The 19,950-nt window shown below is 36.5% G+C and overlaps 1 protein-coding gene across 2 annotated transcripts in view; it reads right to left on the bottom strand.

The window, feature by feature from the left end:
• Positions 1 to 19,950, bottom strand: part of MYO16 (myosin XVI) — a 272,125-nt gene that overhangs the window by 55,818 nt on the left and 196,357 nt on the right. For both annotated transcript variants that reach the window (XM_072135556.1, XM_072135555.1), the window contains exons 21-24: positions 10,697 to 10,769; positions 9,146 to 9,298; positions 4,087 to 4,287; positions 1,763 to 1,838 (exon numbers count right to left, since the gene is read on the bottom strand). In XM_072135556.1, coding sequence (XP_071991657.1) covers positions 1,763 to 1,838; positions 4,087 to 4,287; positions 9,146 to 9,298; positions 10,697 to 10,769 — 503 coding nt within the window. The remainder of the gene's footprint in view (positions 1 to 1,762; positions 1,839 to 4,086; positions 4,288 to 9,145; positions 9,299 to 10,696; positions 10,770 to 19,950) is intronic.

The raw sequence follows: 19,950 nt of genomic DNA, 5'->3' as shown, positions 1-19,950 counted from the left end.
TGTAGCAATACACTATATAAAGCCATCAATGACATATTTATAAAGTGAACTATATGGTACTGTGAGAGTTTTAAGCAAGGTGTGGGGGCTGATAGGTTTCTTTTAATATTAATAATTTAAAAAAAACTGTATTTTATATCATTGCTAGTAATTTCTTAAGTGGCAGGTATTTCCTAAAATGAAAAAAGAAACTCCTGTATTTTTCAGATATGAATTGACAAGTACTGACAGGGCCCCAATTACTGAATGCTAGAAGATACATTCATTCATTGATGTTTTTCTAGTTATATGATGAATATATAATAACTAGTGTAAAATATGGCTCTGCTAATCATGACATGGATTAGTATGATCATCATATTCTCCTATCCTTGGCAGACTAATCATTATTCTCATCACTGCTTTGGAGGCAGATGTGCAGATCAACAGAAGTAGCGAATAAGAATACAGATAATACACATTTTACATGTAACCAACACTTACATTTACTCTTACATTTATAACACTCATATTGGACCCCATATAGCTAATATAAAGCATTAAAAATCTTTGATTAGTTTTCCATTTTCCAAGTGCTGTCATCAATATGTGAAAAAATAATCAATCGCCTTAATGTCTTTAAGATACAGATGATATTGATTGTGAGAGCAGCGCAGTGGTGATACCCCTGTATTTGCCCTTTCTATAACATAGGTGGAACAATGATATCATGGCACCACCTGGATCCTCCTGCAAAAGCCTAAGAGGAGAGCTGTGAGAAAAGATCCCTTCAGGAATACCCAGAGGTAAGTCACTATGATTTTATAATTTCTCACAGTCTTTGGGTGGATTTAAATAAAGAGTTAATAAAGGTGTGCTGGTGCTCCATACAAATGAATCAGATGGTGCTGTTGCTCTATTGAAATTAATGAGAGGGTTTTGGTCCTCTATAGAAATTAATGGGAGGGTGCTGTTGCTTTATAGAAATTAATCAGGGATGTTGATCCATAGAAATAGTAAAGGGTGCTACATTTAAACTAGGAGGATACTGGGTTTGCATATAAATTAATTAAAGAGATCATAGATCATTAAAACTACAGGGAATTATATAAATGAATAAAATGCTGCTGTATATGAATGAATTATTTAGGAGGGTGATGTATATAATTATTTAGGGGCTTGTATATAAATTAGTTGGAAGGCCACTGGATATAATTCTGGAGACTGCCGTACATAAATTAATGGCTGATACTGTATAATGTATAATGTACTGTATAATGTAGTTCATTTTGGAGAGAGCATATAATATCCCTCAGGAGTACAGTGTATAAAATAATTTAGTGGGATGCACTGTATGTAATTAATTAACAGGAGTTCAATATATTATATAATTAGGAGCACCGTATTTAATTTGAAGGGGCTTTTCCTACTGAAATAATAAACTATATATTTATTCAGGGTGTGCTATATAATACTTTATTTAGATAAATATAGTGTATGATGCATGAAAAAATTGGCAGTATGCCATGGACAACTAATGAGTTATTTGTGGGGAAAATACGAAAAAGTCACAGAAAAATGTGAGAAAAAGCAAATTGCGCAAAAATGTGGAACTTTTTTGCACTAAAATTAGAAAGAAAAATATGATTATTCTCCAAAGTCTTAGTAAATGACTAATTCTTTGTCCAAACCTACAGCAAATGTCTATTACATTCAAATTGATCTGTACATTAAAATGTATTTAGAATTTTACTTCACAGTAATGAATATTTTATTTACTTACTCTTCAAGGCAAAGAGAAGATTCTGAGACAATACATCTTTATTTTTCTCAATTGCTCCAGAAATGTCATAGGTTACCTAAGGGGGGGGAGGCAGTCAATGAATAAATATAATATCAACTTTTTTAATAATTTAACTATGTTGAAAACACATATATATATATATATATATATATATATATATATATATATATATATATATATATATATACACACACAAATAATAATCTCAGCAGTTGTATATTCCATAAAATTATTAACATTGTATTGGGATTGGGATTGTGTCCTTTAGCAACTACATAAATAAATCAAATAATTATCAGCTTCATTTGATTTTATTGGCAATACAATGATTTTTGTTAAGTCTAACAATCCTTTATCGAAAATTTTTAATCTGCATTTCCGTGTTTCTATGTTTTAAACCAAATCTGATATGGGTAATTTTTTTTTTTTTTTTTGGGGGGGGGGAGTTTTGCATGAAACAAGGGTACCGAGGAAAATAAAAGTAGTGCTTAAACAAATGAATTTCTCATCAGCCATCTGTCTGTGAAAAGAAAGGGAAAGTCTCCACCTCTTTGAAGGGTCTGTGTGCTGCCCATGTTTTCACAGACCAAAAATAGACGCTAGTGGATTGATCATGTGAAAGGACCCTAAATGGAGAAAACATATTTTTTAAAGCTATTTTTAGTTGGACTGTTATATAAACTGTTTCCTTGTCTCAAATGCACAGGAACTAGCTTTTTTGTGCTCTTTACATTAACATTTCCCGAAAGAGATTAGCATAAAAAGACATTAGGAGATGAGGAAGATTACAACGTAGCTTCTAATCTCATATTGCTTCAATGCTTCAAGGTATTAATTAGACTTTTTGTTTGCAGTGTTGATAATCTGCAAAATATTTTCCATGAAATACTAATATCTGTACAAATTTTAGGCAAATGTTCACAAAATCTTTTCTATTACATCTAAAAAAAGACAAAGAACAAGCAGAAACTTAAAGTAAATGCATAAAGCCACTGCAGTTTGTCAATAGGATTTTTTACAAGCCAGTGTTTATCAAAAAGCAAATATGAGAGAAATTGAACCAAAAGGTGATCATTTTAGTTCATAGAGCCTGGTTTGTTAGAAGTGAAAGGAAATATTAACCCAGATACCACTAGAAGAAAAACTGTGGTATGACCACAAATCAATTTCTCCCTTAAAAACACAGTATAGCAGGAATATGTAATAAAGAGTGTAAGAAAGAAATGAAAATCTCTTCCTTATTCTACAAATTTTTACTAACGCAGAAAAGATAGTAAAGTATTTTGTAGGACACTTGCTTATGGGATAACAGTGGTGACCTCTGCTCTACTGTTTTTTTTTTTTTTGCACATGCATCAAAAATACAGCTTTGAATAACACAATTTACAAACACATTTCAAAATGCTCCAGTTATGTTTGTTTTACTTTCAAGGGTTGTTTAAGATTCAGGACCCTGAATCGTTGTGGGGACCAATATTTGCCCGCAATATCAGTCCCCATAGACGCCTTTGGTGCCCGGCTGTGGTACAGTGAGCACACGAATGTGTCGCCGTACCGGCAACGGTAAAAAGATAAAGCATACTCTTTGTTTTCCCATATGTATGGCCAGGCACCATATATTTATATAGAGGCCAATTCAGACCATGTGACACATTTATTACTGCAACTCGACAGAAATGTGGCGCATGCCCATAAACTGAATGCACCAACAAAAAACTGGTGCACTCAGTTTGCTTGTAAGGTGCGCCAGATTATTGAAGACCATGCACCAATATTCAATACTCTGCAGATCTGGGCCAATGTGTTATTTTTAATGCAAGTCAAGTGTGGATAAAATATATTCAGCAACTACCCCAGTATATTTGTTCATTTTGCACACCATGAGACATATTAATCTAATGAACTCTAGGTATCATTATGGTAAAACTGTATATATATATATGTACATTCTTCTGCCCTGGCAGATCACAAAGATTTAGACTACAGTCTGCCAGGCTAAGAACCATTGAATGACACCCAAATGGTTAATTAGAACATTCTTCCCCTAGCCTATCAGAAGAATCTTGTGAGAAATAATTACTTTAATTTACAATACATTATCTTAATGAAGGCATTAAGAAGGAAAATTAATAATTAAAAAAGTGACAGCTATTAATAAATGTAACATTGACTAAAAGATTTGAGCTACCAAAATATAGATTTGCATTGTCTGAGCAAAACCCCTATTCTGCAGAGAAAGTAAAACAAAGCATCATGCTTCATGCTGAAATGTATACAGTCCCAGTGCAGAATTGTCTGCTTACCCTTCCAGCATAATGCATAATTGTGAAGACAGGACCTTGTTCCTTGGATGTGACATTGCCATTTCCATCTTTTGCTGATGTATACACTGTATTTGAATTTGATGTCTCCAGCAGTGACTGAAGACGTTTGGAAAGGCTTTGTTCCATTGGATGAATAGACTGACTTTCTTCATCTAGAACAGACAGAAAACCCAATGGCTTCTGAAAAACAAGAACATTTTTGGTTTAGGTTTATTAACTGATGCAATATAAAATAAGATAAAAATAAAAAAAAATAATAATAATAAAAACACATAATAGTGCATTAAAATCCATTACAACAGCTAAAGTGCTCATATACAATACAGAGAGACACAAAACAGACTACAGGCGGTCCCCTACTTAAGAACACTCAACTTACATACAACCCCTAATTACAAACGGACCTCTGGATATTAGTAATTTACTGTACTTTAGCCCTAGGCTACAATAAACAGCTTTAACAGTTATCACAGGTGTCTGTAATTAAGCTTTAGTGTTAATCCTGGTTCTTATGACAACCCAACATTTTTAAAATCCAAATGACACAGAGACCAAAAAAGTTCTGGCTGGAGGTTACAATGATAAAATATACAGTTCCGACTTACATACAAATTCAACTTAAGAACAAACCTACAGACCCCATCTTGTATGTAACCCGGGGACTGCCTATTATTTGCAAATTCAATATACGGTATATGTTATAAATCACTAATAAAAAAGATTGTTGGATACCTCCAAAATAGGAACAGGAAAGCAAAGTGGTGTTTCAAAAGGCCCTGGATAGGATATGACACAATATGATTTAATGAAAAAAAAACTGTCTTTGATAGTAAGAAGATTGGTCAGTTTTATTAAAGCACATATGGTTAAAAATATTTGAAAAAACATGGGTATAAAATGCAGACAAGGCATTTCATGTTCAGAGGGAACACTTCAGCATGACTCATGAATGCAGGTTCAAGAATAGCTGAAGAAACTTCACGTCTACCATAACTCTGATTCTGTTCCATACGCTGTACTGAAGAGACCCAACCAGGTTGAAACAGTGCTGTCTACAGCTGAGAATCTGTTCCTTCTGGAATAGATATACTGGTTTGGTTTTAATCCTGTATCATGTCATAAGGCCCCTTGTAGGTCATGCTTGATGTAAAGGGAGCTGCCTTACAAGGTAGCTTAAAGAGGAGTGTGGTTTTCCTTATCCCATCCTGCATATTTCCCAGAAATCTTATTCAACAGAAGAAAAACTAAAGAAGAGATGGCCATACATGTTTCCTTTTATGGAAACAACAGAAATTGCTGAATACAATTGCTCAGATAATTTCCATGAATAGAAGAAGTGCTCATATATAGAAAACTTTAAATACAGGCCCCAAATGAGCTTTAGGTTTCCAACAATTTACTTCAACCCTCATCCCACTAGATGAAGAGGTGGCCATATATGTGCACATATACTTCTGTGGGAGTTGCAGAAGAGGGTAGATTCTGTGAATAGAAGAGAAGCAGACAAACATGTGTACATGTATACTGTAGGGGTTGGAGATAAGTGCAATTGGGGAAACCTCTCCAATGATGCATGGTAGGTCAATCCAGAAGAGAAGAGGGGAGACAAAAGCGCACAAGACTCAAGTGGATTTTTTCTATAAGTGGTGCTCAGTGTTGAGGAGTAACAATCACCTTGTGTATTCAAATTGCAGGCGTATCAGATCAAATAGGGATCCGTTTTAGCGGGGTCCTCTGACAACGTTAAATGCAGACGCTGCTAGCCACGAGACGCAGGTCCATTCCTCCAGAATGGCGGACTTGCAAGAAGTGAAGAGATTCCCCGAGGGGAAGGTCTCGTATCTGTTGGCACTGCGTCTCACAATGAAACAGTTATAGTTGTGTAAACGTTAATCTTTATTTATAGAATCACAGCGTGTTACTGTTCCAGACAGGAACCTTCATCAGTTGTAGTAAAGTACTGTACTACACCTCATGAAGGTTCCCGTCCGGAACCGAAACGTGTTGTGATTCTATAAATAGAAGATTAACATTTATACAACTATAACTGTTTCATTGTGAGACGCAGCGCCAAAAGATACGAGACCTTCCCCTCGTGGAATCTCTTCATGTGTACATGTATATGACTAAACTATATAAAGCTATGATACATAAAAATCTTCTGAATTCAGAACTGACACAGGGGGCTCATGTATTATCGCATCTGTGCCAAAAAAAAGCCGGGAATTTAATGTCTTTCTGGCGGAGAACTGTTGCGGATTATTTATAATGAGTTTGCACCAGAAAGAACAGATGTTTCCGACTATCCCGACTCCTCCATCTTTTTTTGGCGCAAGTGGGTGTGGCCTAACGTTTCCACATTATCCTCCACATTTATGTGTATTTTGTCGGCATTTTAAGGTGCAATTTTTGGCGCACAACAGACCAAGAAAAAATTGGTCAGAGAGCAAAATGAAGGCGCAGTGCATGTTACATTTGGGCACACACTTCATTACTGTCGGCATTTTTCTGGCGCACAACTAAATAGTTTACCCAGTAATCACTAACAGCCGTGCGCCACTTTAATACATCGGGCTGTGCTTTCCGGAGACTGATCTCTGATGCCGACAGTCGTCCTTGCACCAGAATTAGTAGATCCCCCCCAGGGTGTTACTCAATTTGGTTTGACAAAGAATTTACTGGATTTAACATCCCAAACCCAAACATGTTGATTTAATTCAGCTGCACTGCTACAGCCCAATAAATTTCGCTTACACACAGAATGAGATTTTGTGACCAAACTGGGCTAACATTGAGTTTCACTGAGAATGAATTAGAATCAATTAAGATACAAGGGGGGGGGGGGGGCATTTATTATTTTTGGTGCTAGTTGTTTTATTTTAGCAGTGATTTGGACTGTTATACTGTATATTATATTGGGGAACACGGCCTAATCTATTTGTCGCACCAAAATACAAGAACAAATGAGTGTCAGAAATGGGAAACCACAATCTAGACTTGCTTTTTGTTGGTCTAAATTTGTACCAAAAAAATTGCCAAAAAAGGTGTTGGGAAACTGGATGTGCAGGAAAAGTGTCAGAATTTAATAGCTGCACCCAAACTGAGCAACGAGAAAAATTAAAACAAAATAAAACATCCGACAAAAAAATGCCAAAATGCCCCCCAGTGTATGTATATCAGTCTTGCTTATGAGTCATCTACTTAAACCCTTTAAAATGCCTAGCAATTTTGTGATTGGTTCAGTGGTCATTTCCTGTATGTGGGAAGAGCTCATTACGCAAAGACCAGAAGCAATCCATAATTATTGTAGAAGTGGATAATGAACAAAGCGAGTATCAGGTTTTTTTTTTAATCTTTTTTTAATACTCTACAAACCTTATAAAAATATTTTAACAATTCAACAACTCCTCTAAAGCAATGTGTATTTTGTTATACATTACTTTCTACATAGTGAGAATTACAGTAATGAATAGTTTGTTGTGTCTGTTTCATCGGTGAAATGCTTTCATAGACTATCAAAGAGAGTAGAACTGAAGAGACTTTTTACAGTTTAAAAGTGTTGTTGAACCAACAATGATATCAATGGTTCTTACTGCTATTCTTACCCCTTCGTTCAGTAGCATAACCCTGCTCATTATTGTCTTTTCTATCATAAGTACATTTCGCTAGAGAATCCTTTCAGTTCATCTAAAACCCACTTCAGACTTCATCTATCATTTTGTTTCTGTATGGTCAGGTTACATTGGAGGAATAGCAGCAAGCATTCAGTAGGGCTGGTAATGTGGCTATATATGACTTGATTCTTGCAAAAAGTGTAGAGTATAGTTTCTACTGTAAAATGACCCAGATAATAATGATGTCTGATCTGTGATAAAAGAAAAGGGACATGTTTAGCATAGGCCAGAACATTATGAGGGGCTCTGTGTCTAAGCAAATAGTAGGAACTGTGTTCCTTGTCCAGTTTTTTTGGAACCTGAGTTACTATATTTTCTATACATTTATTTGTTTGTTCCATTTTGTACATTACAATACTTTTAAATGAACTGCTTTAAAATATGTTCTAACTAATGTATCTAGTCTTGCAAACTTACAGAAGTAACTGAGATGTGAAGTTCTAGGCTGCTTCCCAATTGCCACCACATCTAGCAGTTAGCAGGTGGTTACATCGGATGGACTTGAATCTACTAGACATAGAATGGCATATCCTAAAAATATGCTGTCAATGTTTGCACTTCACAAACTCTATACAATGGGGCTCAGTAACTAAGGGTCCGAACGCCGCACTTTCATCGGGTTTCCCGAATATTTCTCTTTTCCCCTGAATTGCCACGGGATTTTGGTGCACGCGATCGCTTGCATGCGACAGAAATCGGGGGGCGTGGCCGTTGGACATCCCGACAGATTCGGACAAACCGCAAAATTTAAAAAAGGAAATGTGTCGCAAAATCAAGAACTCACATGCACCAGGAAGAAGCAGGTGAACTCTGACAGACCTCAGCGCAAAAGCGACACATGCAGGAACTCGGACGCACGATCTTAGTGAATCGCGTCGGACCCGAATCCTTGTCAGACAACGCACTGCGGGATTGCGAAAGTACCGGATAAGTAAATCTGCCCCATCGTTTTTCATCCAAAAATAGCATGTTGGGCTTGCTATTTTTGTCTATAAAAGGAAAGCTAAATATTAAGTAAACAGCTCAGTGATTCCCAAGCAATGGTGGGGTTTATTGAGAGGCCCCCAAAGAAAATCAACAAAATCACTTTTCTGATCTCAGCTTGCTCAAATTCTTTAAATGTATCTAAACCATATTAAAGCACTAGAAAAGAATTACAACCACATATACACCTTTCTTCCTTGAGGCAGGAAAAAAATTCTCCAGAAAGTGTCGATTATTATATCCTAACATTTCAGTGTGAAATCTTCTATTTTTTCATATAGAAGGTATTTCATTTTACAGTCGTTGGAAAAGCATAAAATCTGTACGTAGTGCAATTGTATATAACATTGGGTTCAGAATTTTACAAAACTGTGCAATACCTGGAAAAAAAAATCCAACACTGTTGTATGGTTTCCAGGACAATACATGGTTTCCATGGAAACTCCCTCTTGTTCACATTCAGTTTGTTCTTGTAGAAATAGCACTTCATTGATATACTGGTGGATTTTCTCGTTGGTCAGATTAATGCATAGCTATAAATGCAAGTAAAATTTCAAGTAAATATCAAAAGCAAAAAAATAATGAAATGCATCATTGTTATATGTTTCCACAATAAATTATCTTACATTGTGAAAGGAGACTGGAAATAAAAATCATTGTATTTTACTGAGCCTTAAACATTTCCAGCCTTCCCCTATTATACTGGATTGTTAAATGAGGATAAAAGCCATCATAATACAAAAGGCTCAAAAAGCAGACTGAAAAAAGCTAAAGTGAACAATAATGGCCTACATATAAATAAGAAATGTTTTACTATGAACTTTCATAAACATTAAACCTTATCAAACAAAACAGCATCCATGTATATTCTCTGCAGGGCTCTGCCCTTTCTGACTGCAGGAAATTGGAGCTATCATCTGTCCTCAGGCTGAGCATGTCACTTCTGCTGGAATTAATGAAATCACTGAGTAGGACTGAACTTCAAACAGAATTGACATAAAATATTCTGGGTAAAATAATAGAAAGCGGTCATTAAACTCGCAGAAATATTTACTATAGTGGCAAAAGAAATCAAAGGTTCTCTCATGTGACTTTATGATAGTGCAACATATATTCTTTGGAATTGTGATCCAATTTTAGATCTTTACATTTTGTTGTGTATTCCACACTACAAACTGTCAATTTATAGCATATAGAATATTTGCTCTTGTAACCACAGCCCATACTGCCATTGTGCTGTGGAATATACTGAAGCTATCTAAAGAAATCTTATTTTTTTATGTGGATATGTAAACATAGTACAGAAATCCTTGAGGACTGTCAAATCCACTTTTTACCAAAGATTTCACCCTCTGCTATATCTTTATATCTTATATATCTATCATTTAGCTGGAGATACATTATAAATGGGGGTTCCAAAATTAACAATTAAATTGCATTACACATCCCCCACTGGTCTTTTTTTTTCTTAAAAGACTGCAGCAATGATGGGTTGTCCCAATTGTTGCCATGGTAACCTGTCAAGACGAGATGTCAATGCTGGAATGTTGAGCGGGCCACGATGAGACTGGCTGACAGGGATTTGGAAGGTGAGTAAATCATGGTGAACTTGGACGTTTGGTAAAGCCTGAAAACACCCTTTTGAATATGGATGACTTTTTAATGCATCCAGTGTGACAATGATATGACTTCACTGATGACACATAATTGTAGGCAATTCTCCTTTTGACATAAAACTAAAAGCTTAAACTTAGTCCTGAAATAGATCACATTGACAATTTATTAAGACACTTTACTAAAAATTCATACCATGTTACCACATCAACCTATACAATTTATGTGAAAGGATAACATGGCCATTATAAACCAGAAAAAGGGTTTCATTATTTACTAACACATACTCCCATGCAAGAACATCAAAGCAAGCCTACCTGTTCATATGAATTTCTCTGAAAATCCTCAAAGCCAAACATATCCAAAATTCCAATTGTGAGGTGAGGATAGCTAAAAATAAGAAAATCACAATACTGAGCTTATGATGTGATGTCAAAAAAGGATAATGATGAAAACAGTAAAGGAATGAGTATCATTTTATCAACTATATTTATAAAAATATGAAATACTGGAGAAGACTTATTATGTCTTATGTCGTCAGTTTTCTGGAAGAGAAGGCAGGGAAATCTCATCATACTGCCCAGTTATGGAGAGTTTCCGCTCTGCATTGGGCATGTTTTGGCAGACAGTGGGCAGTGAACAAAAAACCCACGGAGACCATAGCTGAAATTTCCACAAGGTCAGATTGCACCCAGAACTATGAACAAGCCAGTGCCTCTTAGTAGATAAGGGGCGCCAGACCACCAGCGAGACCAGCTTTTAACCACTTAACGACAAAACCTTTTTATGTTTTTGCGTTTTAATTTTTCCCTCCCCACGTTCAAAAAACTTAGTATTTTTTCCATCTAGAGAGCTCTGTGAGGGCTTGTTTTCTGTGTAAAAAAATTGCACTTCATTGTGACTGCATTTAATGTTCCATGCCATGTTCTGGGAAGTGGGAAAAATTCAAAATGCAGTGAAATTGGTAAAAAAAATGCATTTGCAATGTTTTCTTGTGGGCTTTGATTTTATAGCTTACACTATGCACCACAAATGACATGTCTACTTTATTATAATTTATTCCCACGCCCATGGGGATACCAAATTTATATAGGTTTTATAATGTTTTTATACAAAAATTTAAAAATTTAAAAATGAAAACCTCCTGTAGCACAAAAAAAATCTTCATTTTGCCATCTTTTGGCACCAACAACTATTTCATATTTCAAAATGGCAAAAAAGTGTCATTTTTTACTTTGGGCGCTATTATCCGTTACTTGGTTAAACCCCGGGGAAAAAAAATCAATATTATATTTTGATAAATCTGAACATTTTGGGACATGTTGATAATTTTTGCTATTTATTTATAATTATATCAGTTCTAGAGAAAGGGGGGGGGGTGATTTTTATTTTCTTTTTTCCTTTTTTTTTTTTTTACTATTTTTCAAACCCACTAGGGTACTTTAACCCTAGATTATGTCATTGCTCCTACCATATACTGCCATACTACAGTGTGGTTGTATATGGGGATTTACACATCATCTATTACAATGTGCAAATCAAACATTGTAATGGACGAGTTAAAATCAGACAGCCTCGAGTGTTTGTATGACCCGAGGCTGCCATGGTAACCGAATGCCATCCCCAATGACTTCACAGGGGACTGTGATTAAATCCAAGATGGCAGCGCCTATACACCAGCAAGAGTTAAATGTCTCCGGCAGCTTTGCCAATACTGACCATGGCTGTTACTGGTGGGTATTTGCTGCAATATGAAGCAAACACCCACCTTGTATGGCGAGGGCTCAGCTCATGAGTCCTCTTTATACACCCTCAGCCATATGTCACACGTCCATAAGGTTTAAAACACCAGTCTTAATAAATTGTGTTATTCAAGAACATTTGAGAGGAAGCCGAACCAGAAACTTACAGACCAAAGAAAGGACCAGGAAGTAACTGACCTATTAATTATTTCACTCATGAGGAAAGGGATAACAATGTTTTAGATGTTTGAATTTCACATCCATGTCTCACCCACCACCATATCTTTGAACATAAGACTACCATCATTTTATAGGAAAACATCTTGGCTATTTTATGTATAGATTTAACTACTTCTGCAGATTCTTGGAATGTAACTGAATTGTTTTGTTCCTGCTAGTGGAACAATGTTGCTTTTCTGGTATATTAAAAATTGCAACCTGTTATCACATTGTATACTACAAATTACAAATTGCTCTCATTGTATTATTAGTCTGATTTCCAAATGAAAGGTCAGCCATGAACAAGCCATGCAGTTTCACTTGTTTCACTTTACAAGAAAAGTAAAACTGCATCATCCTTCTCATCGATAATGGTCTCTTGGCCCAGAAAGAGAGACAAACTGCACCATGTGAGTGCCATTAGATAGATAATATGAAATGAAGATTGTCCTTCCAATACAAAGCTCAGAGGTGGACTTCCAAGTCAACGATTCAGCTCATCACAAGGTCTAACACAAGGCAGAGGTTCATGCAAGCACTGTGCAAAATGCATTACACAAGTCTGGAATGGTGACCCAAAAAATATGTAGAAGTATTGGCTCTATTTTGCAAAATTGTATGAATAGTGGACAGAAGAGAATTGGAGCATGTGATTTAGAGCATTGAGACGAAAGCCAATAGGCTGGTTTTGATATATGTAAATGGAGCTGACAGAATCAAGGAAGCTTTCAGATCAAGAAATTGAAGGAACTGTCAATTTAGGTGAAGGAAAACTGATGGTGTGTGGTTGTTTTACAGCAAAAGGTGTTGGATATTTGACCAGGATCAATTGATTTTTAAAACGATATCAGAATATGATGGCACTTCATAAATAAAGATTATAATTATTATTAATGAAGGTCTCAGTGCTGAGATGTATATGTGAGTATACTACCAGATTAGCTACTCCGTACATTCAAGTGATATGGATATGAAGAGTATAACACAGTTTTCAAGCAAGTTGCTAATTGCTTCCCCCCAGTCTGCAGGTCTCAACTCAAAACTCTTATTTATGTACAGAGATATGCTGGAGTCTGTTTAAGAGCACATATGGATTCTGAAAATGTATTTAAATTATTTAAATTTTAAAGTCAAAGGCGGATTTAACAAATACTACCAAAATAATTAAAGTTAAAATTTACATTTTTATGAGCAAAACAGTAATAATGAAGACACATGTCAAGAATCTGCATTACAAATCATATGTTAAGTAGCTGTAAGTCAGATATTATAAATGATAATAATAATACACTTATTAGATAGACGTTTGTCTATAAAATGATGGTAGTCTCACATTCTAAGCTGTAGTAGATGGTAAAAACATTGTTACATTTTTGCTTTTCAATGTTTCCATGTAATTTTTTTAATACCAGGATTCCATCGTAAGGTTGTTCAAATAATGAACAATTGTGTATCCTAATGGAGTCTCCAGCAAATATATCTGCAACTAATTTTAGAAACTTTAAGCTACCCATGAACTGGACAGAGTAGCCTATTTCTTAACAATCATTTTATCTATTCATAACCATAAGAACTATATCAAGTTTGATTCTTTATTATTCAGTGAGAAATGAAATAGTTGTAGTTTTTTTCAACAACAACAATATGGAAACATTGATGTCTCAAGCTGATCTGACCCCATCAAATATCATTTGACAGTTATTTGCAATACCTGTCACACATGAAAATTTAATGCCTTGTTCTGATCTATTTCTATGATTTATGCTATATATAACGATGTATAAATGACAGGGTAGAATTATGGCTTTCTGTTTCATGTCTAAAGCTAAATGTAAAGTGAATAATAATAGAATTGTAATACAAGGTATTCCAAGGTATTTATGAACATGTTTTTGATAATCATAAGAAGATAGGATTCAAGATATTACATTTCAACAAATTATGTACAGAAATATGACACTAGTAACACATCCCACACAATCTTGAGGTGGGCACTAGTGACAAGTGGACAGGTCAGAATTCTGGTTCGGTTAAACCCAAATTTACAAACCCTGTTCGGGTCTGGGTTTCATACCCAGACCAGGACCCCAACCAGAAGCACCCGTTAGGGGAGCACGCAACAGCCACTTAAATGCCACTGACATCAATTTATTTGGTGCAATTTCCAACTTTGCAGTTAAGGTCCACTCAACATTAGTGGTCACAGATATAAAATATGATATCAAATATTAACAATGTGACTGTACACAATAGACGTTAACAATAGTTTTTATGTCCACAAAATCAATGGATTTGGAACAATGGAAGTCCATTAGTTAATAGGAATAACTGATTATTCAAATATTTTATTAACCCAATTATTCAGCAAATTGAAGAGAAATGAGTATGCATATATACATTGGAGTAATTGGAGTAGTTATATTTTAATGTATAACACTGATAATATAGCAAGAACAGTGTTTGAGTTAAATAACTACAGTTCTTTAACCACCTTATAAATTTAGAGTGTCCTGGAGAACAGAATGATAAGGTTTACTTAAGTATGTGGGCTATGATATCTGTAAATTAGAGAACACTAGATTTGGTCTAAAGCACAGAATAAAAATGTAAATTATATAATCGAAAAAGAACACTGATCAAAATTAGAGAGCACTTTCAGATACCTGCAAGATGTTGTTGGTGCTGCATGTTGTTGTTGGTGCTTTTTTTCCTTAACCCCTTAAGGACGCAGCCATTTTGTAGCTTAAGGCTCAGCCCGATTTTTTGGATTCTGACTTGCGTCTCTTTATACGGTTATAACTTTTGAACACTGTTACTTATCAAAGCGATTCTGAGATTGTTTTTTCCCCACATGTTTTACTTCATTTTACTGGTAAATTTTGGCAGATAAGTTTTGCATTTATTTACAAAAAAAAAGAAAATATGATAAATTTTTGGAAAAATTTGCCATTTTCGAAATTCAAAATCATTGCGTTTTCAGGCAGATCGATTTACCACCTAAATAAGTTGCTGAATAACATTTCCCATTTGTCTGCTTTACATTTTCATAATTTCTGAAATGTCTGGATAATTTATTTTGATGTCACGCGGCTTACAAATAGAATATCGCTTTTCCAGATTTTCAGAATTGACTATTTTGGGGATAAATACAGTTTGGAATGAAATTTTACATATTTAGCATCAAAACCCCCTATATAACCAACCCATTTTCAAATCTGCACCCCTCAAGCTATCAGAAACAGCTTTTACGAAGATTGTTAACCCCTTGAGATCTTCATAGTAATTGAATCAAAATGGAGGTGAAATTTAGAATGGTCATATTGTTCCCTTATACGTTCATTTAGCCCTAAAATTTACACATTTCCAAAAGATAAAAAGAGAAAACCCACCATACAATTTGTTCTGCAATTTCTCCTGAGTACAAAGACCCCCCACATGTGGCTGTGACTTGTGTTATGGGGGCACAGCGAGGTGCAGAAGGGAAGGAGGGCGCTGCAGCTGCCAGGATTTTAGTTTCCTCATTGGCCCCTTTTGAAGGCTATAAAATTTTCGCTTTTTCGTTATTGGGGCCATGTGATGCCATCTTTTTTGCGGGATGAGATGCTTTTTCCAATGTTACCATTTTGGGGTTTGTATCACCTATTGTTGAAAATTTAGGAACGTTTTTTGAGGACAGGAGTAGAAAAGCATCAATTCTGTACTGGATTTTTTACTTCTTTTTTTTTTGGTGTTCACCGTATAGACTAATAATCCTGTTATCTTTATTCTATGGGTCGATACGATTACGGGGATACCAAACATGAATATATTTTCTTACGTTTTACTAAATTTGTCAAACAAAACCCTAATGTGGGGAAAAATCTATCATTTATGTATTGCCGTCTTCCAAGTGGCATAACTTTGTTACTTTTTTGGCTACGGAGCTGGTTGATGGCTTGTTTTTTGCGGGACATGTTGTACATTGCACCAGTATCATGTCGCAGTACATATGGTTTTTTGATCACATTTTATAGCATTTTTTGTGGGATTGAAAAGGTAAAAATCATAATTTTTGGAGGGTTTATAACAGTTTTTTTTAACGGCGTTTATCGTGCGGGTTCAATAATGATTTACTTTTATTCTACGGGTTGTTACGGACGCGGTGATACTATATATGTGGGGTTTGTGTTATGATTTAGACTTTTTTTGAGTTATATGTCTCTTTATATGTTTTGGGGGTTTGGGGCATTTTTAGTGATTTATGACTTTATTTTTTTATTGAATAACTTTTTTTTTTACTTTTTCACTTTTATACCATGGGACATGAAGAAGCAATCATCTGATTGCTTCTTCATGATAATATTCTGCAATACTCATGTATTGCAGAGTATTATCAGTGTCAGCCTATGCACTTGCATAGGCTGGCACTGTGCCAGTAAGATGACGTCACAGACGCCATCTTACTGGCAATTCTTGCAGGTAACTCTGGGGTCCATATCGGACCCCAGAGTTACTATAGCAACGATCGGCGCACCCCGAAAACGGTTCGGGGGGGCCGATCGTGGGGGAAAGATCCCCCAGATACATGTTAGATGCCGCGGTCGCGCTGACCGCGGCATTTAACGGGTTAAGCACCCGCGATCGGAGACAACTCCGATCGCGGGTGTTACACTGGGGTGCCGGCTATCAGTCACAGCCGGCACCCCGTGTTTCCCGATGCCGGTTCGGCTCAGATCTTGAGCTGAACCGGCATCAGCTCAGCGTCCGATATATCGGACGCTGAGCGCTAAGTCACTGCGCTCAGCGTCCGATATATCGGACGCTGAGCGTTAAGAGGTTAATTATCGGACAAACCCTATTTAACTGGCAGACTAACTTTCTACTTTGCACTGACTTTGCAAAAATGGTAAACTGTCCAAAGTGACTGAAACCATCTGGCAGTAGGTTGTCCAGATAAAGGGCAATGTGGTGACACTATCTGCCAAGAGCAAGATAAGTTGGTTGTTCCAAGTCTGTGATTTCTAGAATATTGCATCTTTACAACTTCACAAACTTATTCAAGTCCCCATAGAAGGCTGGTAACCTTCGAAAATCAAATCCAAGAGAGGACAGAATAATGTGGAGATTCTCCATGAAAAATTGTTTCAACACTGCAGCTGAAATTGCTCGCTAATTCAGCACTGAAAACGGTAAGGAACTGTTTTATCATAGATTGTTTCAAAGTTTAAAAGCATTTGGAGTGAAATCCCACTCACTTTTCATTGACCAAACCTCTCATTAGCAGGAAGAATCAAAATTCTAGGCTCACCTTTGATGAGGAGCATGTGGTATGGACAGATAAGAGGTGGTCCACAGTTAATTTTAGTCATGAAAGCAAGTTTAATATATTTGGATCTTTTGTGAAACATTGAAGGGGAAATACTGAACCCAAAGTGTGTAAATAAGTCAGGGAAATGTGGTAGAGGAAGTGTCATGGTTTGGGGAATGTATTTTGCAGCAGGAGTTGGACCTCTTATACAACTACATGGAAGAGTAAATGCAAGTATATATCAGAACCTTGTATATCAACAACAAGTGGTTCCTTCCTCATGCTCATCACTCAATCAGCCAGCAAATAATACCCACCGTTACACCGCAAAATGGGTAATTCCTTGAATCAGAAAATTAGACAAGTAAATATTCAAGTATAAGCCGAGTTTTGCAGTACAAAAAATGTGCTGACAAACTCAAACTCGGCTTATACTCGTGTAAAAAAAAGTCAATACTCACCTTTCTGACGCCTCCTGCAGGTCCTCTTGTTACGCCCGGCTGCTGACACAAAAATTATGATGGCAGCAGCTGACGTCAGAACCTGTGCGACATTGCTGGACTATATACTGGGGCAGGGGGCTGGCTATATACTGGGGAAGTCTGGCTATATACTGGGGCAGGGGACTGGGTATATACTGGGGGAGGGCTAGCTGGCTATATACTGGAGCAAGGCTTGTTGGGCTATATACTGGAGCAGGGGGCTGGCAGGTTATATACAAGGGTCTGGAAGGCTATTTACTGGAGACAGGCTGGCAGGCTATATACTGGGGAAAGACTGGCAAGCTACATACTGGGGTCAGGCTGGCAGGCTATATACTGGGGCAGGGGGCTGTTGGCTATATACAGTGGACTGGCTGGCTATATACGGTGGTTGGCTGGCTTTATACTGGGGCTGGCTGACTACATAATGTGGTTGTCTGGCAATATATTGGGGCTGGGTGCAGAGGGGAAGGGGCTTGCTGGCTATAAACTGGGGCAGGGGCTTGCTGGATATATACTGGGGACAGGCTGGCTGGCTATATACAGGGGGCTGAATAGCTACATACTGGGGGAGGCTGTGACCCATGCATTTCCCACCCTAGCCCTATACTCGTGTCAATAGGTCTTCCCAGTTTTTTGTGGTAAAATTAGGAGCCTCAACTTATACTCGGCTATATACGGTATATATTATACTGTTTGGTTATCAATTTACAGCTTCAAAGGTAGAAAAACAACAATTCTAAGGGGATTCAACTTAATCCTAGCTCCATATCAATAATACAGGAATATATCAATTGCTACAGTTTGATATTTTCCTTATAAGAATTCAGAATACATAAAGCATTAGCTGTGAAAGATAAAAGATCTATAGATATGTGGTAGTGGTCTTTCCTTTAATATACTAAAGATTTCTGAGCCTGTGGTCCAATTTAATAAACAGTGTTCATTGAGCTCATACATTACACCTTGGAGACAAGAAATAATAGGATCAGTAGCAGGAATTTACGTAGATAAGGCCCAGGCAAGAAAATATGACCTTGATGAAGTCATTAATGCCTTCCAGTGACTCACTTTCTATGAAATAATACAATGTTGCCCATGCTATTGTGATTGGAAGGAATTTGTCTTGCTCAAGTCATACATTTTCTATATTCCCTTTCTATTACTTCTTAGATATATTGAGCCTGAATTGTCGCTCAGAATGAGACACCAGAGAAATGAAACAACAATTGTATAAAATTTATTTTACCTTCATATAATTACTTGTATCCCATTGTCTTTTTGATTATATGCTCTGTGCAAAGCATACAAACAAAAAATAGCGTAAATAGCACAAAATGTGCTAGCCAAGCGCCAGGAATCGTAGTCTTTAATGGCTTGTAGGCCAGAAGTATCATAGTATCATAGTATATAAGGCTGGAAAAAGACGCAAGTCCATCAAGTCCAACCTTTAAGAATTAAATAAAGGTTTTATCCCCATAACCCGTGATATTTTTTCTCTCCAGAAAGGTATCCAGGCCTCTCTTGAACATGTACATAGAGTCCGCCATAACAACCTCCTGCGGCAGAGAGTTCCACAGTCTCACTGCTCTTCCAGTAAAGAACCTTTGTCTATGTTGATGGTAAAATCGCCTCTCCTCTAGGCGTAGAGGATGCCCCCTTGTCCTGGTCACAGGCCTAGGTATAAAAAGATCTTTGGAGAGATCCTTGTATTGTCCGTTCAGGTATTTGTACATTGTAATGAGGTCTCCCCTCAGTCGTCTTTTTTTTCTAAACTGAATAATCCCAAATTTTGTAATCTGTCATTGTATTGTAATCCCCCCCATTCCCCTAATAATCCT

The sequence above is a fragment of the Engystomops pustulosus genome, chromosome 2 (genome assembly GCF_040894005.1).
Source record: "Engystomops pustulosus chromosome 2, aEngPut4.maternal, whole genome shotgun sequence".
NCBI classification, from domain to species: Eukaryota; Metazoa; Chordata; class Amphibia; order Anura; family Leptodactylidae; genus Engystomops; species Engystomops pustulosus.
The sequence above is the reverse complement of the archived record's forward strand: the minus strand, read 5'-3'. Positions and strand labels throughout refer to the sequence as shown.